Source organism: Pristis pectinata, chromosome 33 (assembly GCF_009764475.1).
Source record: "Pristis pectinata isolate sPriPec2 chromosome 33, sPriPec2.1.pri, whole genome shotgun sequence".
NCBI classification, from domain to species: domain Eukaryota; kingdom Metazoa; phylum Chordata; class Chondrichthyes; order Rhinopristiformes; family Pristidae; genus Pristis; species Pristis pectinata.
The window spans coordinates 5,864,605-5,889,360 of record NC_067437.1 but is presented as its reverse complement, the minus strand read 5'-3'; the positions used below and the strand labels follow the sequence as shown (position 1 = coordinate 5,889,360).

The window sequence follows — 24,756 nt, the reverse complement described above, 5'->3', positions numbered from 1 at the left end:
GGGACTTGCAGATTTTGCTGTAGAATGGGCAAGACATGCTTGGCAGGTGGTTGAGTAGCCTGGAGGTGGTATAGTCCTTCTGCCATTTACACTGGGCTTCCCTTGTGTGTCCGTGATGCATGGACCCTGGGTTCTTGATGTCATCTCAATTGTTTCTTTGAGTAATCATGGGTGGAGATTCCCTGAAGTTGGTGGCAATGTTTCATTTATTTTCTCAAGGAATTTTTGGACTTCCTTGAATCTCTTCCTGTGGCCTCCTGGCAATCACTTAACACATTTTAAACACTGTCATGTTTGTTCTGGGAATCTGGTACCAGACATCCAAATAATGGAGCTGACTGTGTAGTTAAGGCATCACTGCTGGGAATGTTGGTCTGGAAGGGGATGCGGATGTTGGTTTGCTTATCCTGCCAGTAGACTTGAGGATTTTGAAGATATTGTTGTATCCCTTTTCAAGGTGCCTGTTGCAGGTAGTCCAAGTCTCGGGATAATGGGCATCGCTGCTGCTTGCTATAGGTTGAGTTTAGTGCTGGATTTGAGGTCTTGATCTTCTGAAGAAAAGGGGTGCTTGAAGGCCAAAGGTTATACCAGCGCGCACAGTGGTGGTTGCCATCAGCAATCTGTCTTTGAGTAGCTCCAGAGATATGGGAAGTGACCCCAATATTTTTATTAGGGTCTCTTGTCAAGGACATTTATCGTTAGGTGGTGTTGTACAATAGGAATGGGTTGGGAGAGGATCTTTGCTTTACAACTGTTAAGTGTAAGGTCTATCCTTTATGCTTCAGTGAACAAGTCCAGTATGACCCTGGCTCTGAATATACCTGCACACAAGCATTTCTGTACAACAGCGCAACATTTGAGCTTGGGGTGTCAGATTGCCTTTAGTCACACTCCAGTGGGGAAACTTGGGGATGAAGTAGGGGGTAGGGGTGGAGTAGAAAGTGTAGAGTGATGACACAGCCTTGATATAGTTCTATACTGAGGTTGGATTTGTTGTGGACCTGTTGTATAAGATGATCTGATTGTAGCTACCCCTTTCTAATGTTGAACTGGCAGACATCTAACATTGTTTTAGCTGGGACTTACAAGGTGATCCAGAACGCTGTCAAGAAGGTCAAAAGACCCAGCTGGGATTTTCGTATTTGAAAGCCACCAAATATGCTGCATTTATTGAATGATTCAGTTTTTTTGGACAGCCAAGGTGTTAACCGTATGGTTTAAGTTGGAGGGAAGGAGCAGTTCTACAAAGGATCAAGATGAAAATTGCCCAATAGAGCTCCCATCAATTTAAACTGAATGCTTCAACTTAATAATGCTGTATCAATAATTTTTAAGTATGTGCTTCACTTTGGGAAGATGAAATGTTATTTAACAGAGAATTCATTGATCTTTCTGAAGAAGCAGTGAGACCTCTGTAAAATTTCAAGCAGAGATATTAAGCTGGAACCATGGAAGCCTCTTTTGACCTGGGAGTTATTGGCAGGCTTTGCCAGTGTTTATTGTTCAGTGTTGTTTAAAGAAACTATGTGGACGTTTGTAGAAGCTTCCTGCCAAATTTTCCTCATTACAGCAGTGAATAAATTTAAAGTACTTCATTGGCTGTGAAGTGCTTTAGAATGTCCTGCTGTCGTGAAAAGTGATATTTAAGCAAAAGAAAGACTTTGCATTGGAATAGTAAACCAAATCAGTCTTTGTGGGTCAGTTGAAAAGGTATTCTGAATTCCTTCTAAGCTGGTGCAGAAGTACAGTTAACTAAACGTGTTTCAACTTGTCCTACAACTGGCTTGTGTTCCACAACTGTAATAACATAAATTGGGGCTTGAACAGAACTCCGCTAGTAAGTCTTTCATTTCCATCTGTATTTCATAGATTTAAAAAGTCATTAACTAGGGTTAGATCTTTCATTTATTTGTTGCTCAGCAACACTTTGGCATTACACAGCACTTTCTCCCTTGTCTTTTAGAATGTGAGTGCTTTTTTTTTATATCTTTTATAGCACCACAATGTACCATTTCTTGGTTGAGAAGGCAAGTTATTGGTGCTAAAGATTCCTAGCCTATGGTGGGCCAGGGTGGGTGGGGGGAAACTACTATGAACTGCAGGATCACATGTTAGAGCCTAGTTGAAGTGAGGGGAAGTTTTTTTTTCTCTAACTCCACTTTTGATGTTTTTTCTCTCGCCCCACCCCCCCACCCACCCACCCAAACCCGCAGCTTTGCTCTGCTTCCATGAGATTATAGGAGCAGAATTAGGCCATGTGCCTATCAAGTCCACTCTGCCATTTTTTTTCCAACCCCCACCCCCCCCCCCCCCCCCCCGCCAATCATGAACCTATCAATCTCTGCCTTCAATGCACCCAAGACTTGTCCTCCACAGCCCTCTGTTGCAAGGAATTCTGCAGATTCACCGCCCTCTGGCTGAAGAAATTCCTCCTCATCTCAGTTTTAAAGGGACATCCCTTTACTCTGAGGCTGTGCCCTCGGATCCTAGACTCTCCTACTAATGGAAACATCCACTCTATCCAGGCCTTGCAGTATCTGGTTGGCTTCAATGAGATTTCTCTTTTTAGGCACCTCCCCATCCCCCCCAGCAATCCGTCTGATCTTCCAGATTTTTCTCTTGAATCTAAAAATGTAAATACTTGGAGGAAATTGGGTGTGCAATGGGAATTGAAGTATATGACATGTTGCTCCTGTGCATTGGCTTTTCTGAGATGGCATTCAATGCAATTGTCAAGCTGGCACTTGGCTACGAGTCTCGTACTTGAAGCAAGAGTACAATTCTGATTTGCTTCTGACTCTGCCCTGCCTGATCTGTCGTTTCCTTGCACCATGCTTCATCCTAGCAATAGAGACTTTTTATTTGCATAAAGCAACAATCTGAGATTGCTTTTGCAAAGCTTATCCAGTAATTTGGTTCAAGCACAAAGTATGACCTCGTCTGTTGGGTGCTTTTAGAAAACTTGGAGTTCATTTGAATGCATTGCTTACCATCTTTTTATTTTGTTCTATTTGTGCCAATTACTTGTCTAATTTCTTTGAATCCAAAAGCAGTTGGTGGTCCTCTACCTTGTGTTCCTAGACTTAGTTGAACAATGAGATTATTATTGATGGGTATTTGATGGATATGGCATAGTGCCTGTGATGCTTCTGCAAGCAAGTTTTTCATTGTACCTGTACCTCACCGTACTTGTACACATGACAATAAACTTGACTTGGCAAAGGCATGGTGGACCAAAGGTTTCTGTGCAGTATGACTTTAAGATGGTCCTCTAGTTGATCTTCACTGCTCAGTAGCCAGCTAAAATGTTGGGCAAGGAGAGAGTAATTGGTGTTTTTTGAGCCCCGTCCATTGTAGCTTTTCTAGCAGGAGTTAGCACTTGTACAGTAAGGATTGGTGAAGACTTGTCTGTGGAGTCCTTTTGTGATCTGTCTGGGCTTGTACATTAGTCAGATGATGTACAGGAAGGGTGCTCTGTTATTGCATCACGTTAAGAGTCACTACCCAAAGCTACTTGTTTACAGGAACTAAGTAATCACTTGGTTTAATGTGTGGGAATTTGGAAGTCAAATTGTTTTTCTTTCAGACAAATTGAAACATGCTCAATGATAATATTACTCTTAAAAGTTGCTTTTCTCCAGCCAGTCATTGGCTTACGGTAATTCAGTCACTGGATTTTTGTGAGTTTCTTTACCTTTTTTTTGAAGGCTCCCATGATTCTGTAAGTGAAGTTGTTGTGGTGAGAGCTTAATTGTAGGAGGCAATACAGGCCCTTGTCTGCCTTGACATCAGTTAAGACTAGATCTACATCCTCCTTGCACAGCAATAAATTCCAAATTGTTCTAGCAGGAGTCAAGTGGCCAAGGCGACTCACCGATGCTTTCTGCTCAATTTTTTAGCATCAGAATAATACAGCACAGAATTGGGCACTTTGGCCCAATTCATCCATGCCAACCAAGGTGCCCATCTAAGCTGGTCCCATTTGCCTGTGTTTGGTCCATATCCCTCCTAAACCTTTCCGATCTAAGTACTTGCCCAAGCGTCTTTTTAAATGTACCTGTCCTCGACCACTTCCTCTGGAAGCTCGTTCGATATACACATCACCCTTTTTAAATCTCTCCCTTTGAACCTATGCTCTCTAGTTTTTGGTTCCCTTTCCCTGGGAATAAAGGACTGTGTACATTCACCCTATGTATGACCCTCATGATTTTCTACACCTCTATATACTGCAGCAACAAGGGTTGGCCAACAGAACCGATGTGAGCAATGAAGTTCAGCCAGATCAGCACTGGTCTGCCTGGAGATCAGAGGTGTAGAAACACATCCTGCTTTTGGACCCTGCATGGTAGTACTTTATATTTTGAGTAGTTGCCCACAAACAAAAAGCAGGAGTTAGTTCTCTTTTTGTACCAAGGATCTATGAATCTGCTTGAATATATTCAACGAATGAGCAGCTATCTGGGGTAGAGAAAGTAAAACTGGGGGCAGGGGGTCCATAGAAGGATTCCAATCTGGAAACCAGCTCTTATTCCTACGTCTTCAACAAAAACTGAGTAAATGGTGTGGAAAATCTTAATAGCTGCTTAAATTGCTCAGTGTGTTAATCAAACAACTTAACGTGCCACATAAGATATTGGGAAAAGCTGACTAAATTCTTGGGCAAAGATTTTTAAAGAAGGTCTTTGGGGGAGAGGTGGAGAAACTTAATGTCAAACAAGTTATTTTCTTTGAAAGAAAAATCTGTTTTTCTGGCTTAGAGACTCAATACTGGAATGTTACATAAATGAAAAATGTGACGTGCTTTGTTGCTATGAGTCCCCATCATAGGAACACGCTCCTTACCACTGTTCCTTCTAGAACTACTTATTTTTAAATTGCTTTGAGTGCTCGTGAGTCACGCCACTAGTCTGTATTTCTATTTCTGCTGTCAAAATTTCTACCTCTGACATCTCCGTGACAAATTGTTAGTGTGTGCAGTATTTTTGGAGCATTTTCTTTGTGCTGGGGAAAGGAATCATTCCCATGCATGAATAAATTATGCAAATTGGGTCACCAGTTGCTTGTTTCCCTTGCAAAAGTGAGTTCACACAAGTGGTGAAAACAATTTTTTTTAGCCACTTCCTTTTTAGCTGTACTATGTGTAGTGACAAATCCTCGTTTTCTCCAGGTAAAATGTCACATTAGAACACAGAACACTACAGCACAGTATAGACCCTGCGGCCCTCATTTTATCCTGATCTAAGATCCATCTAACCCTTCCCTCCCACATAGCCCCCTATTTTTCACAAGATCACAAGACAAGGGAGCAGAAGTAGGCCATTCGGCCCATCGAGTCTGCTTCAAGGAAAAGGGAAAAAAGAAAAAGAAATGAGAAATGGGGGGGGGTGGGAGTGAGGGGGGGGGAAACTATTCTAATCCCAATTTCCAGCCTTATCCCCATATCCCTTGATACCCTGACTATTTAGATATCTATCTATCTCTTCCTTAAACGCCTCCAATGATCTGGCCTCCACTGCTGTACCTGGCAAGGAATTCCACAAATTAGCCACCCTCTGGCTAAAGAAATTTCTCCTCATCTGTTTTGAAACTGTACCCTCTAATTCTAAGATTGTGCCCTCTGGTCCTGGACTCGCCAAGCCTAGCCACATCTACTCTGTCCAGTCCTTTCAACATTTTAAATGTCTCTATGAGGTCCCCTCTCATTCTTCTGTACTCCAGTGAGTACAGTCCAAGAGCCGACAAACGCTCATCGTACGTAAGCCCTTTCATTCCAGGAATCATCCTGGTAAATCTCCTCTGAACCCTCTCCAACATCAGCACATCCTTCCTAAGATATGGGGCCCAAAACTGCGCACAGTATTCCAAATGAGGCCTCACTAGTGCCCCGTAGAGCCTCATCAACACTTCCTTATTTTTATACACTATACCTCTCGAAATGAATGCCAACATAACATTCGCTTTCTTTACCACCGATCCGACCTGGTGGTTAACCTTTAGGGTATCCTGCACGAGGACCACCAAGTCCCTTTGCACTTATGTACTTTGAATTTTCTCTCCTTCTAGATAATAATCTGCCCGTTTATTTCTGTTTCCAAAGTGTACAACTGCACATTTCTCAACATTGAATCTCATCTGCCATTTCCTTGCCCATTCTCCTAAACTATCTAGGTCTCTCTGCAACGTTCCTGTCTCCTCAATACTCCCTCTTCCTCCACCTGTCTTGGTGTCATCCGCAAACTTAGCCACAAAACCATTTACTCCGTCATCCAAATCGTTAACGTACAAGGTAAAAAGAAGTGGCCCCAACACCAACCCCTGCGGAACACCACTAGTAACCGGTAGCCAACCAGAACAAGATCCTTTTATTTCCACCCTTTGCTTCTGCCAACCAGCCAATGCTCCACCCATTCTGTTATTCTACCCGTAATTCCATGACCTCTCATCTTATTAATCAGTCTCTTATGCAGCACCTTGTCGAAGGCCTTTTGAAAGTCTAAATACACAACATCTACTGCTTCTCCCTTATCCACCCTACCTGTGATTTCTTTAAAAATCTCCAATAGGTTGGTCAGGCAGGATCTTCCCTTCACAAAACCATGTTGGCTAGGACCTATCTTGCCTTGCACCTCCTAGGTATTGCATAACCCCATCCTTCAGGATAGATTCCAATAACTTTCCCACCACTGACGTCACTGACTGTAATTTCCTTTATGCTGCCTCCCTCCTTTCTTATACAGCGGATCTACATTTGCGAACCTCCAGTCCTCTGGAACCATGCCGGAGTCTATCGATTCCTGGAAAATTATCACCAATGCCTCCACTATCTCTAAAGCCACCTCCTTCAGAACCCGGGGATGCACCTCATCCGGTCCGGGAGACTTATCAATCTTTAGCCCATTTAGTTTTCCTAGCACCTTCTCTCTAGTAATCTTAACTGAACTCAGTTCCATTCCGTGAGATTCCTGACTAACCGGCACATTGCTGATGTCCTCCGCATCTTTTTCTATCACGTCTATCTTGTTTAGTCCCTCCTGAATAATTTATTTTGTCTTTTACCTGACTGTTCAGGTCCAGTGGTAGAACTTGACCCCTTAATCCAGGCTGGAGCATTATCTGGATTAATCTGCAGCACTATCTCAGTACTCTGTCACAGTTGCAACCTGATTTAAAGACAGTTTCTACCCCACTGTGATAAGACTATTGAATGGTTCCCTTGTACGATGAGATGGACTCTGACCTCACGATCTACCTTGTTGTGACCTTGCACCTTATTGCACTGCACTTTCTCTGTAGCTGTGACACTTTACTCTGTACTGTTATTGTTTTTACCTGTACTACATCAATGTACTCTGTACTAACTCAATGTAACTGCACTGTGTAATGAATTGACCTGTACGATTGGTATGCAAGACAAGTTTTTCACTGTACCTTGGTACAAGTGACAATAATATACCAATACCCTGTTGTTTTATTTAAGTTGACCTATGGACTTTGTGAAGAGGAAGGAATTCTCCTGGATGTCTCTTGGATCTCTGCTAAACTGGGTTATCCGGTCACACCTGATTAACTCTGCAGACTAATTGTTTCATTCACCCACAGAGTACTGGGTATGCATTAAAAGCAACTTGTGGCAGGTTTAGATATCTGAGGATGTGAAAGCTGCAACATGAAAGAGACTTGCATTTGTAGTCCTTTTCATTCCTTATTTAGAATATCCTGCAGGACTGAAGTACTTGTGAAGGATAGTCACTGTTGAAGACAGTACAGTGGCCAGTTGATGAATTATTGATCTTGGTTGCAGGATAAGTACAGGCAGTCCCTGGGTTATGGGAGATCTGACTTTGAACAAAGTTTCCCCCGTCAAAAATAAGTTTGGCTGCTGTTCATTCTTTTTTTGGGGGGGAACAGTAGAAAAATCACTGCAACATAAAGAGGACATTTCTCCTGAACCAGAAATTGGATGATGTTGTCAATAATCCACTACAGTGCAAAGGGCGTAGTAGTCATGTATACAGAAATCTGAGGGTGCTGTTGGTCCAGTGCCTCACAAATATCAGAAATGGAAATATTGCCATCCCACAACAAAATAATTTGATATTTCTTCCCTAGATTAAACAATCAAAACATTCCCTAAAATTGTTAATTCGAACATCAGTCATAACTAAAATCAGCAGTTGTTGATGTTCTGAACTCAGCAGTCCGATTATTTAATAATCATAGACATCATACTTCAAACGAAATTTGCTACTAATCTGCTGTTAAGGTGTATTGCCTTCCTACATCCATGCAATCAGATTGATATATCTACATGTTGGTTTTGGGGGTGGGGGGGTGGAAAATTGTTTGATTTGATGAAAATTCAGTTAATGGAACCCTTGCATGAGCTGGGGATTGCCTATGTTGCTCAGTACCTTGAGGAGAGATCCTCTGTTCTTGAAAATAGTGCCATGAAAGCTTTTGTTTCCATCTGAGGGGACAGACTGGGATTTTAGTTTAAGATGTCATCAAAAGGACTGTACTTGAAGTAGTGCAGAACTCATTTGGTTATTATATCGGCATGTCAGGAGTAGATTCGTGTGTTCACTTGCCCAGATTGGGACTTGAACTGACAGCCACTTGACTCTACAACTAAATCAGAACTGATATTGTAAATGGAAGGTATCTTGCTATCATTTATATTTTCTTTAACAAGGACAAAAATTTTATTTTCTTGCATTGCATCCTCTTGTGTGATCTTAATTTCATTAATCTGATTTCTCATTTATTGTCAGCTGTGACAGCAGCAGCTGCCTTGTTTTGGAAAAGCAAAAATGTGGCCTTGTGCTAGAAATTATTTTCATTCCTGAATTCTATAGCCCTACATTTTAAATATTGCTTGGTTGGAAATTATAACATTTATTCAGCCAGCCTTGCTTGCAAAGACTTGATCTGCATGCTGTTCTTGTGATAGCACGCATTCTTACTTAGTTGCAGTCTTTGTAAATGAGCAACCTAGCTGCTTCCATTAGGGTACCACAGCATCCAGGCATAAGCTGTGTGGCAGGAAATTGTTGGGAGATTCATTTGGTCTTCTTCAAGAAAAGAGCATGGAATTTGCCCTGGCTGCAAATTATGCTTCTGGTGATTGGTCACACTCAATACAAAGGCGCAATTGGAAACATGTACAGGACTTGGCAATGAAACCTTTGCAGAGGAGGTACCACCATTTTATGCCTTCTTTGCATCGGTTGAAGCTCACTCGTACTTTGCCTCCTGCGTCAAAAGGTTGCAGTTCTTCTACAAAGACTTGTGTGCAAAATTTTAGGCGGCTGCTGTGAAAATTTAAACAGAAGACCCTTCCGTTATAACAGCCTGGGTTCTTTGAAGGAAAAGTAGGAAGTCATCCCTGGCATGATTCAGTCACTTATTTAGTGTCAGTAAATTGGCTAATGCTCATCATCATTACAATAACAACCACACTTCAAAATGTAAGATAAGATGTCTTTTATTAGTCACATGTACATCGCAACACACATTGAAATGCATCTTTTGTGTAGAGTGCTCTGGGGGCAGCCCGCAAGTGTCGCCACACTCCCGGCGCCAACGTAGCATGCCCACAACTTCCTAACCCATACGTCTTTGGAATGTGGGAGGAAACCGGAGCACCCGGAGGAAACCCACACAGACACGGGGAGAACGTACAAACTCCTTACAGACAGCGGCCGGAATTGAACCCAGGTCGCTGGCGCTGTAATGGTATTATGCTAACCGCTACACTACTGTGCATATTGACTGTTAAGCATTTTGACATCCTGAGGCTTTGAAAGATGCTGTTAACAAGTATGTTGTCATTCCACTATTCCTCTGCAAGCTGACATGGATGGTTCTTTGGTCCGGTTGGTCTCTTGCTGCAGGTTTGGTGTCATTTCTTTCCCAGTTGGAAATCTGTTGCAAAAGGTGTTCCCTTGTGACTGGAAGTACTTGGTGTGCACAACGTGGAACTCCTGATCCAAAAGATAACTGGTCTGTTTTGTGAAGGCAGAATTGGGGTGGTTGGCTTCTCTGTGCAATGTCTTTTCTGATGTTTAAAAGCCTGTCAGATGCTGGCTTGTAATTTGATAAGGTTACATTCTGCCACCCATTGATGCAAGCCTGACAGACTGTGGCCTTTGTAATGACAAAAAAACAAACTGCTGGAGGAACTCAGCAGGTCAGGCAGCATCTGTAGAGGGAAATGGTCAGATAACACTTCATCTGTACCCGAAATGTTGACTGTCCGTTTCCCTTCACTGATGTCACCTGACCTGCTGAGCTCCTCCAACGGCTTTTTATTTTGCTTCAGATTCCAGCATCTGCAGTTTCTTGTAGCCTTTGTAATGTTCAATTGTGTCAGTTACTCGAAGCTTATGGGTATTTTACCAGCTGAAGTTAGCCCTAGAAGCTGTCAAGACTTCTGAGTCCCTTAGATAGAAACCCTTTTTTTTGTATAGCTGGAAGACCATGGGTCCAGTTTAAATATTTCCCACCAATCTGGCTGATCCAGCTGTGAACATGGATTATGCTTGTTCTTTTTGGGTTTAAATAGTTTAGTAGCACACCAGACAAGTTCTTTTCAGACCTACTCATGTAGGTTGTCAGCAAGCCTGTTAGAGCTTACTTCATGTAAAATAAACACTTCAAATATGTTGTATGGGTTATTATCCAATACTGACAGCAGTACGTCTTCTCCCTCCACTTTGAGCTATGTTTTGGGTTGGCAGAAGAAGGTCCCAAAGTGGGAAACTTCCATCATGTTTGTTGTTGAGGGAACATTTCTCCTTTTACATTCTTTTATCTCTTGTTTTTCAGGTGCGAACATAGCTACTGGGGAAGAGGTTGCAATAAAGTTGGAATGTGTCAAAACAAAACACCCACAGCTCCATATTGAGAGCAAGTTTTACAAAATGATGCAAGGAGGAGGTGAGTGCCCAGAGCAGTGTGTGGAGACCAACCTGGAACATTAAGTGGAAAGCTGACAAAAAGACCTTTGGCTTCAACAGTGCTTGTGCCTGCCTTGTTGCAGTTGGTATCCAGTTATCAATGTTTGCCTTGGGAATTTACCCTGTTTCTGTTTGCATGAGTTATCTGCTTTTCTGAAAAAATTGATGCCATTTGACATCTTTTTACACTTGTGAATTCGTGGGTGAGTCTAGCATTCCCAACTAGGGGACAAACTAAAGTCAATGTAATTGATTCAGCTGTTGACATTTTAAACTGTCAAGCTTTGTTGTGGGATTCAGCTGTGAGTAGTATTTCTCCATCTTTTGAAGGTTTTTCTTTCATTTGACCAAATGGTCCCCATTGCAGTGTGGCTGAAGAGCTACATTTGGTCCATTTATTTAGCATTTAATGCCACGTGTGAATTTCAGCAGGGTGAAGCTGGTTGAAGTTGGGGTGGTGGAAATGTGTGTCAGAACTGATGAAATGGTTTTGGAGTGTATTAGCTAGGCGGAGAAGTCGGGCAAACTTGAGTTGTTTACTCTGGAGACTGAAAGATAACCTGATAGAAGTGTATTGTTTGAGAGGCAGAGGTAGGATAGATAGTTTTTTTTTCCCCCAGGGTGGGGGAAAAAGTCAAATATCAGAGGGCATGGGTTTAAGGTGGAGAATCTTGAAGGAGGTTTGAGGGAAGTATTTCACAGTGTAGGTGCCTGGAATGTGCTTCCAGCAGAGGCAGTAGAAACATACAGTAGCAACATTTAATCATTTAGACAGGCACATGAACAGGCAGGGAGTGGAGGGGTTGTACAGGTAGATAGCATTAGTTTAAATTGGCATCATGGTCATTGTAGACATGGTGGGCTGAAAGGCCTGTTCCTGTGCTATACTTTCATGTTTCCACTTTTATGAAAAGTATGGGTAACTGATACTCTGCAAATAACTTTAATTGTGGCTAGATTCCTTCAAGATAAGGTCTGACTATTGAGTAGCAACATTATGCACCCAGTGACTTGGTGGAGGGATGGGGGGAGTAAACTTAGTTTCAACATTTTGCAAAGTGTCAGGGAAGGATTTTGAACTGGGCAGCAATACAATGTAATTCACACCGGCCACATGCAGTATTTTATACCAGAAGCTTCAAGTGGTTTGCTGTCCAGAAAAGCTCTGCTCACTAGTCATTGACCACTGTGTGTGCAACCAATTTACCAGATCACATTACAAGAAAGATTACTCTTACAAAGCATAACTTTGTATGGGTACCCATGAGAGGTGGACCCAGATGAACAAACCAAGCTCTGCTGGATGGGATTGGGTGCTGTTCAACAATTTTCAATTCCACCTGGGCTGACTTGTTTGAATAATCTCAAAATGGAAGACAAAGGCTGAATTTGCATTGTGCTGTCTGACAGCACAAGTTGCAGTGGCTGGATATTTTGGGGGAACTTGCCAAGGAAAGTGGATGGGAGTGAAATGGCTGTGTTCATTTCTTCTCTGCTTACTTCACAGAAAATGGGCAAATGCACCAGCTGGACTTCGTATGATACTGGATACTCTCTGTTGGGTCTAAATGCTGGAACTACCTGCCTAATGCTCTTAATAGGTGTACCTTCACCAGAAATGTGCAATGGTTCCACAATGTGACATAGCCCCACTCACCTGTTAGGGGTGGACAATAAATGATAGACCTGGCAGTGATGGCCCTGGACAAAGCTGACTCCATGTGGGATTGAGGTGATTCATGGTGTGAGCATTTGCATCTTGACAAGAAAGACTGTTTAGCCAAAGAATATCCTGATTTGTACTGAATTGAGTATTCCTGTGGGAAAATTTTTTTTTGCAATATTGGATTGCGTTAATTTCATTTATTGAACTCTGTTAGAAAAAAGTGATACAAATATTTACCGTTCTATACTACATGGAGCAGAACTCTCCCACTTGATAAAAATTGGGGTGAAAGAAGTTTTATTGCACAAGGTCTACAATATCGTAAGTTGATTTGGGTTGTGTGGCAATACAATTTTTGTAATACTACGCTTGTCAATGGCAAAGACTGAAGGGCAAGTTGTGGCAAAGACTTTTAAGACTTGTTTTGGGCGCTAATCTGTCTTTGTTTCGTTGCAGGATAAAAATGTAATTTTGGTTAATTGTTGTTACATGCACTGAGGTACAGTGGGAAAAACTTTGTTTTCATGCCATCCATACAGATTTCATCACATCAGTACATCGAGGTAGTAAAAGGGGAAAAAGGCAATAGCAGGATGCAGAATAAAGTGTTACTTACACAAAATTTAGTATCTAGTTTTGGTTGAAATATACTTGAATCCTCTATTTACAGTTTTGTTCTTGAGAATGATTTGGTGATGTATGCAGCCATGCTTGTAGTACCAGACCACTCTATGGAACTGCAGCAAATCTGAGGCCATTTGGCTCGTTGTGGCTGTGCTGCCTCTTCATCCCACCAGCCTTTTTATTTTGGGTCCTCTTTGAATTTGTCTTTGGCATTTATCTATTTGCTTGGATTCTGCTTTCTGCCTGAACATTCAATATCCAGTTGTCTTTTCAATCCCACAAGTTGCTGATTTACCAAACCCCCATGTACACATTTTCTCAAATCAGTATTAGTGAGAAACAACCCACGTTCTCACCGTTTTACAACTAAAGGCTCCCAATGCCTTTCTAGTAAAGTTGGCCTGGAAAGCCGTCTGCCTGTATATCTGAGCAAAATAGTAACCAAGACACTGGCTTCCAGCTGAGAATTGTCAAAGAAAAAGGATGGGTGATTGCAGAGAGAAAAGGAGAGGTGCTAAGCGGACTTGAGGCTCCAGGACGGGGCAGGGTGAGGGGTGGCCCAAAAGTCTTCAGAATTGCACTGGTGTGAAAGGCAGAGATCTTTCTGTGGAGAGGATAATGTTAGGGGTCATAAATGGTCGGTGATTAAATCCTTGTTTTCAGGTGAAGCTGCTTTTTAGTGGCAGGGATGTGGAATATTCTGAGTGCATCTCTGTTATGAAATGCAGTTACTCCATGCAAGAATGTATCTAACAGTGAAGGAGAAAGGAAGAGAAGGCTGTGATAGTGATGCAGTAAGTTGGGAGGCCTGTGTGAAACCAGAGCACTTGCATGGGTGGTTTGGATGTAATGACCAGCTTCTATATTTTAACTCTGTGCCATGTGTCTGCGAACATGTTCAACCTTTTAGAAGTTTCTCATTGAATTTTAAAATGGTTGTAATAGGGTTTTTCATATGGGGATCTAATTTCCTCTTCCGTGGCATTAAAAAAAAACAAAGTTGAAGGAACTTCCTTTAACTGGTATACCACCAGAATGTAGTGAATTGCTGCCGGTAATTTTTTTTAAAAAAAGAACTGACGTTTCAGAATTTAAGTGGCATATACATGAAGTCTTGGGTAAAATAAAAATATCTGTTTACTTTGGGAATTGCTGCTTCTGAGTTTCCCCCCCCTTTAATGTACCTGTTTGAAAAGCACGATCGTTGGTGGCCCTTGGGATGTTGACGGTGGCAGATTCAGTGGTGGCAATGCCATTGAATGTCAAGGGTAGGTGGTTAGACATTTGGTGATGCCTGGCATTCCTTTGGCACTATCCAGTCGTACCCCTGAATTTTGTCTCGGTCTTGCTGCATACAGCCAGGAGCTGCTTCATTTGCTGACAAGGTACAAAAGGAACTGAACATTGTGTAATCATTGGCAAGCATCCTTACTGCTGACTTTGTGGTGGAATGGAGGTCATTGATGAAATGGCTAAAGATGGTTGGACCACAGTGATGTTCAAGGGCTGGAGTGATTTAACCTTCAATGATCACAACCATCTCCTTTGTGCAAGTTGTGATTCCAGCCACTGAGCTTTTTCACTTTTGATGCCCATTGGTTTCAGTTTAACTAGAGTTCCTGATTCTACACCTGGTCAAATGTTATCTTGATGTCAAGCACAGTTACTCTTATTTCTGGAATTCATTTTTGTCCCATGTTTGGACCAAGGCTATGATGAGGTCTGGAAATGAGTTATCTTGGTGAAATCAAACTTGGGATGGGTAAGTAGGTCTTTTGCAAGTTAGTGCTGCTTGATTGCTCTGATAGCAGAATGATTAGCCAGATTGGGTTTGGCCTGCTTTTTGTGAACAGGCATTACTTGAAGAATTTTCCACATGGTTAAGTGGATGTCATTGATCACAAGATCACAAGATCACAAGATCACAAGATAAGGGAGCAGAAGCAGGCCATTCGGCCCATCGAGTCTGCTCCAAGGAAAAGGGAAAAAGAAATGGGGTGGGAAAAAAAGAGAGAGAAAAAAAAAAACTATTCTAATCCCATTTGCCAGCCTTATCCCCATATCCCTTGATACCCTGACTATTTAGATATCTGTCTATCTCCTCCTTGAACACCCCCACTGATCTGGCCTCCACTGCTGTGCGTGGCAAGGAGTTCCACAATTTCACCACCCTCTGGGTAAAGAAACTTCTCCTCATCTCTGTCTTGAAACTGTACCCTCTAATTCTAAGATTGTGCCCTCTGGTCCTGGACACGCCCACCAAGGGAAACAGCCTAGCCACATCTACTCTATCCTTACCTGTCAACATTTTAAATGTCGCTACGAGGTCCCCTCTCATCCTTCTGTACTCCAGCGAGTACAGTCCAAGAGCCGACAAACGCTCATCGTACTTAAGCCCTTTCATTCCTGGAATCATTCTCGTAAATCTCCTCTGAACCCTCTCCAACGTCAGCACATCCTTCCTAAGATGCGGGGCCCAAAACTGCGCACAGTATTCCAAATGAGGCCTCACTAGCGCCCCGTAGAGCCTCATCAACACTTCCTTACTTTTATACACTATACCTCTCGAGATGAATGCCAACATAGCATTCGCTTTCTTAACCACCGATCCAACCTGGTGGTTAACTTTTAAGGTATCTCGTATAAGTACCCCCAAGTCCCTTTGTACTACCGCACTATCAATCTTCTCTCCTTCTAGATAATAATCTACCCGCTTATTTCTACTTCCAAAGTGTACAACTGCACATTTCTCAACATTGAATCTCATCTGCCATTTTCTTGCCCATTCTCCTAAACTGTCTAGGTCCCTCTGCATTCTTTCTATTTCCTCTATGCTCCCTACTCCTCCACTTATCTTGGTGTCATCCGCAAACTTAGCCACACAACCATTTATTCCATCATCCAAATCATTGATGTACAAGGTAAAAAGGAGAGGCCCCAACACCGACCCCTGCGGCACACCACTAGTAACCGGTAACCAACCAGAACGAGATCCTTTTATTTCCACCCTTTGCTTCCTGCCAACCAGCCAATTCTCCACCCATTTTGCTACCCTGCCCATACCATGACCAGGGCCTTGTATGAATCTGTGAAGACAGGTGGGTGTCTGTCTTGGCTGAATGTGGAGGCCTTTCGTAGTGCTGAACTGGACGATTGGCCTGGGTTTGATGATCTTGAGAAATTGCCAGCTCTTTGGGCAATTCTTCTATTGATGCTGCTCACCTCTTCACTTTTTCTCACCCATTGTTCATGTGTGACATTGGATGTGAAATGTCTTGAGTGTCAAAAGGAAGGCATTGCAGTCAAATATCCTTGCCCAAGATCCATAGTTGCCCACTCACTCGATAGCTGCCAAAAGCAGGAGCTTTTATGTTTAAATTATTGTCCATGCGTAATATTAAGTGTCCATTATGTACTTCCAGAGGAGTGTGGTCATATACTCTAATGCCAAATTTGCTGCTCTAAGATTCATTCTTTTCCTTCTCCAACTGCATAGACATCTGTGTGTATGAGAGATTTTTCTGGGAATTAAAAGGAGTTTGCCTGTGGGGAAAGTTTAACAATCTTCCCTCAGATTTGAGTATGATTAAACAATGACAAGTGAGGAAGCTACATGTTTGGATTTGCTGTGTGTAATAGTTGTCTCCATACTAATTGAGAATTTAACGTTATTGCAGTCCAAGACTACTGCAAACAAAACCAATGTTTCTTTAAATACTTGAGGCCCAAAGATTTCCTAACCAGTTCAGGATATTTCTTGCTGAAAGTGGCATGTGCCCAGACACATGGGCTTGTGTGATTTATATGTCTATTTTTGTGTTTAAGCTGCACTGGAGTAGTCCAGCTGGAATGGTTGTCTGCACGAATGTGTGCACAGCACTGAATCTTTGATCCAAAGGGGTTGGTAATGGTGTCTGACGGGGTTGGGTATTGTATGTATTAGCTGCTTGTTGGAGAAAAACATTGAAATCTTGAGTCACCAACACGTGTCGGTTGCATAGTAAAAACAATTGGGTCATGTGTAAATGGTATATTGTCAGCACATTGCAGTGACCACAATTTTCAGCCAAGTGTAGTTTCCTGGCATTTACAGCAGCTGGTAACAATGTCAATTGAGCAGATTATATGTTGTTGTTATTATTAACCTGTTGTTGCTTGGAAATTGTGTGTGACATTTTGGATTCTATGTTTTCTGCAGTTGGAATTCCTTCAATTAAATGGTGTGGTGCAGAAGGAGATTACAATGTGATGGTGATGGAGCTGCTTGGTCCTAGTCTCGAGGACCTCTTCAACTTCTGCTCGCGCAAGTTCAGCCTGAAGACTGTGCTCCTCCTTGCAGACCAGATGGTATGGATTTTCACTCTGAATTTACAGTTAATTTGTGCAGTGCAACTGGAAAATGGGGAGGGGTTGAATATATTCTGATGGAACCACTGAAGCATATGTTGGCACAATTAACAATTCTCTTCTGTGTTCTAATTTTTGCCAAACTTTGTCCACCCATCTTCTGTCTGACCTCTCTTCCAGCAATATTCTTTTTCGCTCCAAAAAAAAGCTTGCATTTGCAAAGCGGCTTTTTCAGGCAGTACTTTCTGAAGTTTAGTCACCATTCTTAAATGGGGAATGGACTAGTTAATTAGCAATCATTGGTTCCGTTGTTGACCAGATTTTCATATCGTTAAAATTGACACACGTATTGAATCATAGAAATTTCTAACGCATTGTATCTGTCCATGACGGCCATTAGAGTATTTGGGTTATTAAGGTATTTGCGTTGCTCCTCTCCTGAGCTCATGGTCGAGAGTCCTGTAGCTTCTACCTCGTGTATTCATCCAGGTACTTCCAAAATGTGATGAGGGTTTCTGCAGTGACTTCAAGACTCACAACTCTTTTGGGTTGAAAAATGTATTTTTTTTTCCCCTTTTCCCCTCTAGTTCTTCCATGAATCTGTGTCACCCCCTTCTGCCAAGAGAAGTCAATCCCCCTCGTTCAGCTGACATAATTTTTTACGCCTCACTTGAATCTCTTTGCAAAGAAAGCAGCTTCCAGCCCAGGTGATCTCTCCAGAACCATCCTCTCCAATCTCCTGTACGTCATCAAATGCTATCAATCCTTACTGTAGCATAGTGACCAGCACTTAGTTTTGACATCATAACTAGTCTACTTGAGCTTGTTTCAAAAACAGAAGCATCCCATGTACTATCATTAGCTATCTGTCCAGGGTTTTGTAATTGTGTATTCCTGGGTCCTTCTATTAATTTCTTTTAATATTCCACGCCCCCGCCCCCACCCCCAATTTTCTTGTACTACCCAGTTGACCGGTATATGAATCCAGACCCCCAGTGTGGTTGAGTCTTAACTGCCTCAGTTGAGGGGCAATTGAAGATGGGCAACAAATGCTGGCATTGTCAGTAACATCCACATCCAATGAATGAATTGCTTTTCGAAAACAAGTCCCTGTCAACTTTTTGGTATCATCCAGAAGCTTGATTGTGGAACTGGTGTTAAATATGTCATTTAATATGTATCACAAGAAACCATCTAGTACTGAGCCCAAGGGAACTGTGCATCAAAAAGCCTCGGTCACTGAAACTCCCACTGACCTTTACTTTCGCCCACCAAGTTAAATTTTAATCCAACTTGCTGCTCTCCCTTGAATGTCATGGGTTTGCTCTCTTGATCTGTCTACCATGTAGGTCATTGTGAAACACCTTACTACCATAAACATCGACTTCATTTAAGTTTGCTACTTCAGCTTTGTTATCTCAAATATTCATCCTTCTCAGTCATGCATAGCCTTGCCTTGACAAATCAATGTGGGCTCTTTTGATTATGCCGAATCCTGACTTCTATGCTGCTTTCAGCCTTTTCTGAACAGCCTGTGGATTGATGACGAATTTCTCCCCGATCAAATGCATAGTGCCGTGGATTTGCTCGCATCCATCTGATGGGAATCCAGGCCACAGTTTAATGTCTTGCTAACCGCTATGCTACCATGCCAGGACTCACTCCACCCACTCCATCCAGCTTGATCTGCCTCTTCAGCACCCTTTTTTCACGCCTGTACTGACCTATCATCACCCCTGATTTCTCAGAACTCCACAATTAACAGCTATGCCTTCAGCGCTTGGCTCCTAAGGATTCCAAGCAACTCTTCCTCTTCAAAGCCTACCTCCTGATTTTAAAGTTAACTTGCTTGCTGTTGTAGCTTGTCAGGTTTTGTTGACTCGTGCCATTATAGTCTGATATCGTTCCAGTGAAGCACTGTAGGAGTAACTGTTTAAAGTTGCTATATAAATGCAAAGCATTGTTACTTGTACTTCTCCAGCGTCAGCAGACAAGGGATGCATCAAATGGCCAATGCATACAACTGCCTTGCACACCAGCCTGCTCATTCAAACAATGGTAGTTGGTTATGGGTAAACAGACAAACAAATTTGAATAAAGCCATAAGCCGTGGGATCGAGTTTAAGAGCCGTGAGGTAATGACGCAGCTCTAGAAAACTCTGGTTAGACCACACTTAGAGTACTGTGTCCAGTTCTGGTCGCCTCATCATAGGAAGGATGTGGAAGCGTTGGAAAGGGTGCAGAGGAGATTTACCAGGATGCTGCCTGGATTGGAGAGTATGGATTATGAGGAGAGACTAAGGGAGCTGGGGCTTTACTCATTGGAGAGGGGAGACATGATAGAGGTGTACAAAATATTAAGGGGAATAGATAGAGTGGACAGCCAGCACCTCTTTCCCAGGGCACCAATGCTCAATGCAAGAGGGCATGGCTTTAAGGTAATGGATGGGAAGTTCAAGGGAGATGTCAGAGGAAGGTATTTTACCCAGAGAGTGGTTGGGGCATGGAATGCCTTGCCTGGGGTGGTGGAGGAGGCAGATACATCGGTCAAATTCAAGAGATTGTTAGATAAGCATATGGAGGAATTTAAAATAGGGGGATATGTAGGAGGAAGGGGTTAGTCTTGTGCGTGGTTGAAAGGTCAGCACAACATTGTGGGCCGAAGGGCCTGTATTGTGCTGTACTGTTCTATGTTCTGTAGTTGTGGGTAAACAAACAAATCTGAATAATATTGCTAAGAAAGCAAAGCGAGCTGTTGCTAATTAACTTTATCAGCAGGAAAGAGTTTTACTTGCAAAAGATGGTTTCCTGTCACTAAAGTGTCCTTAAAGTTGATCATTGCTGCTGCTTCAGAATCGGGTTCATTATCACTTGTATAATGTGACATTTGTTGTTTTGCAGCAGCAGTACAGTCCAAAGACAAATTACTGTAAATTACAGTGTTCTTGGTGTACTAGGCAGCTTCCACCTCCTTTCATTGGCCCAGCAAAAATCAAAGTAGTATTATAAACAAGAAACTGTTTGGAAACCTGATGCGTAGAATTCACAGGGCCTAACCCTAACCAGTGAGGAAGTGTGGTAGTGTCAGTTCCTGAAAACGTGCAGTATGGCATATCAGAAATAATGGGTAGTCAGAGACTTTTACCCAGTGCAACAATGGCTAACACGAGGGGACAATTTTAAGGTGATTGGAGGAAGCTATCAGGGGGATGTCAGGGGTAAGTTTTTTTTACACAGAGTGGTGGGTGCATGGAACGCACTGCCTGCAGAGGTTGTGGGGGCAGATACATTAGGGACATTTAAGAGACTCTTAGATAGACACATGAATGATAGAGAAATGGAGGGCTACGTGGGAGAGAAGGGTTAGATAGATCTCAGAGCAGGATAAAATGTTGGCACAACATTGTGGGCCGAAGGGCCTGTACTGTGCTGTAATGTTCTATGTTAAAACAACAAAAAAACAAAATAATCATGGTGATCTGAAATGAAAGTAATTGTTGGAAGTACTCATCAGGTTAGGCAGCATTTGGGAGAAAAATGCTTAAGTTTGAGGAAGGAGAAAAATTGTCTGTGATAGTGGAAGATGGACAAAATTTAAGGATGATGGTGAAAGAAGGCATCAATGGGACACAGCAGAGAATAAAAGATCAGTCTGTGTGTAAATGTGGAAAAGGTGAATCACAGTCATTTCAAATACTGTAGATGCAGAAAATCTGGAAAAAAAAAACAATTGTCTCCTTTGGAATTGTTGCATTCCTAGAATTCACTTCAATTGGCTCGGAGGTAGGAAGCAGAGGGTAGTGGTTGAAGATGTTTCTCAGAACGGAGGCTGGTGACTAGTGGTGTGCTACGGGGGGGGTTGGTGTTTGGACCCTTGTTATTTGTTATTTATATAAGTAATTTGGGTGCAAGTGCACAAGGCTTGATCAGTAAGTTTGCAGCTGGCACAAAATTAGGAGGGGTTGTTGATTAGTGCAGAAGGTTATTGTAGATTACAGGAGCATCTTGATCAGTTAGGGAAGTGGGCCGATGAGTGGCAAATGGATTTCAGTACAGATAAGTGTGAGGTGATGCATTTTGAAAAGCAAACCAGTGTAGGACTTGTTCTATGAATGGTTGGGCACTCGGGAGTGTAATGGAATGGAGGAACCCAGGAGTACAAGTGCATAGTTCGGTGAAGGTGGCATCACAGGTAGACAGAGTGGTGAAAAAGGCATTTAGCACGTTGGCCTTCATCAGTCAGAGCATTGAGTTGGGACATTATGTTGCAGTTGTATAAGTCATTGGTGAAGCCACACTTGGAGTACTGTGTACAGTTTTGGTTGCCCTATATAGAAAAGATGTGATTAAACTGGAAAGAGTGTGTGAAAAGATTTACGAGGATGTTGCCAGGAATAGAGGGCCTGAGCTGCGGGGAGAGGTTGGCCAGGCTAGGTCTTTATTTGTTGGAACTTAGGAGAATAAAGGGCAACATTGTAGAAACGTTTAAAATTATGAGGCATGGATAAGGTGGACGGGGGGCATAGACTTGGGGTGAGAGGTGAAAGATTTAAAAGGGAACTGAGGGGCAACATTTTCATACACAGGATGGTGATTATGTGGAACAAGCTGCCGGAGGGAGTGGTAGAGGCAGGTACAATAGTGTCATTTAAGAAGTACTTTGATAAGTACATGGAGGGGAGGGGCTTAAAGGGATATGGGCTGAATGCAAGAAATTGGGACTAGCTGGGTGGGCACTATGGTCGGTATGGACTGGTTGAGCCGAAGGGCCTGTATCTTTGCTGTACTACTCAGACTCATTTCTGAACAATTTTTGTAAATACAAGGCTGGGTAAAATGCACCATTGTTTTGGTACACTGTTTTTCTATAGGCAGAGAGTAAGTAGCATGCATGTGCTGTAGTGAAAAAATAGATTGATAAATCAAGGAATATTCTTAAAGAGTTGATGGATAATGAAATCCGTAAATAGACTGTTGGTAAATTAAAAGAGTATCTGTAATGACTTTCTTTTTAAAACGGCATCTGCTGAGAGTAACAAATTAGATCTGGTGACTGTCTAATATTCAGAAGCAGTTAATGAATCCCTGATGCATGATTCCTTGTTCTTCACTCTCCCCTCTCTCCAGATCAGTCGAATTGAGTACATTCATTCCAAAAACTTCATCCACCGTGATGTTAAACCAGACAACTTCCTCATGGGCTTGGGCAAGAAGGGTAACCTGGTTTATATCATCGACTTTGGCCTGGCCAAGAAGTACCGCGATGCACGGACTCACCAGCACATCCCATATCGGGAAAACAAGAACCTGACAGGCACGGCACGGTACGCTTCCATCAACACCCATCTGGGCATCGGTAAGTAAACAGTGACTCTAAACATTGTGGTATCTACACAAAGTGGGTTTGCAGTTTCTGGCAATAACATTGGGCAAAAGACAAACCGCTGGAGGAACTCAGTGGGTCGAGCATCAACTGTGGGGTGGGGGAGGAATTGTCATTATTCTGGGTTGAGACCCTGCACCATTCCTCCAGCAGTTTGTGTTTAATTTTGCTCCAGATTCCAGCATCTGCAGTCTCTTGTATCTACATTAATGGTAGAGAATCGTATCTTCAATGATTGGGGAGGGAGCTTGTGTGAGAGATATAGGCACGGAGGGGGAAGGAGTCCATGATCGACGTTGGCAAGAAGCAGACCACCTTAACTATTGGACATGAGTATTGTGCTAAAGTTCTGTGCTACAAGCACAGAATTCTGAAGCAATGTTTTTGAGGGAAATTAAGAGAAACTTGGGGAAAACATTTGGGTTAGTGAATTTAGAGAATCCCTTAATGCCATTGCTAGTAACTCTCTTAAATAAATCTTAGCTCCTGACTTTTTAAATGAAAAAAAAATCTCCACAGAACAAAGTCGCCGTGATGACCTGGAGTCACTGGGTTACGTCCTGATGTATTTTAACTTGGGCTCGTTGCCATGGCAGGGACTGAAAGCGGCCACAAAACGGCAGAAGTACGAGCGCATCAGTGAGAAAAAGATGTCAACTCCAATCGAAGTATTGTGCAAGAGCTATCCGTGTGAGTGCCCCCCGTTTCTGGTATCTTATAGTGAATGTTGTTTCATACTTGGGCAATTTGTTTAAAATCCTATTTTGTGCCCCTCTAGGTTGAGTACTCTTTTTGCTAATCCCACAATGTGTGGAGTCCATTTGCTTGCTTTGCATCTAAGGTTGGATAGGTGGGGCAGTAATGTATGACATTGAAACTACACTCAGCCACCACTTCATGTTCTGCAGCAGTTTTACTGTCTGAACAGAAGCAGAAACGCCAACACTTCCTCCTGTACACCCTTTTGTGCCAATAGGAATTCTCATTTTGGTAAATAGGTTTTTTATTGTCATGTACTGAGGTACAGTGAAAAACATTTTGCATGCCATCCATACAGATCATTTCACTATAAGTGCATTGAGGTAGTACAAGGGTAAACAATAACAGTGCAGGATAAAGTGTTACAGACTGCAGTGCATATGCACATGCTATCAAACTCAACACGTACAGGAATAGACTTTTTAACCTCCTGTAGCTTGCCACAACACCGTGTAATATGCACGTACTTGTTTTGAAATTACAGAGGCATACACAAGTTATGAATATATGCCATGTTGAACTAGCACACCATGCTGCGGGGTCCTGTACCCCCAAGTCCATGGCTCGTGTCACAGAATTGAGTTGTTCTATCTTGCTATTACCCCCAGAGGTAAGCCAGTCCAAGTTTTTGTATGTCCTGCTGAATTCTTTAACAGATGGGTGCACATTAACAGCTTGTTAATTGAGTTCAACCCACACTCAGGAAAGTTGGTGTCACATCTAACCTATCATAGCATTGATGAACACGATGGTGGCAAGATATTACTGAGACTGCAAACCAAAACTTGTTTTGTAATACAAATCCCTTGTTAAGAACATTAATATGGCAGAGCTGTTTCTAGGTTGAAATGAAGCCCCTTGCATGTGTACTATGTCTTGTACAGTTTTTTGTACTTCCATATTAGATATCCCATTACTTTAAGAGCTTTGGTAAAGTCTCCACTGGTTTTGCCCATCTTGATGCATTGGCCTACTGTTGATATAACCTAAATGTTCTGTGGAGTGCAGATGTTTCCTCC

General features: G+C 42.4%; 1 protein-coding gene across 2 annotated transcripts in view; it reads left to right on the top strand.

Moving 5' to 3' along the window:
• LOC127585490 (casein kinase I) overlaps positions 1-24,756 on the top strand; it is a 50,122-nt gene that overhangs the window by 8,121 nt on the left and 17,245 nt on the right. For both annotated transcript variants that reach the window (XM_052042981.1, XM_052042980.1), the window contains exons 3-6: positions 10,828-10,938; positions 17,447-17,595; positions 22,723-22,951; positions 23,498-23,668. In XM_052042981.1, the coding sequence (XP_051898941.1) occupies positions 10,828-10,938; positions 17,447-17,595; positions 22,723-22,951; positions 23,498-23,668 (660 nt within the window). The remainder of the gene's footprint in view (positions 1-10,827; positions 10,939-17,446; positions 17,596-22,722; positions 22,952-23,497; positions 23,669-24,756) is intronic.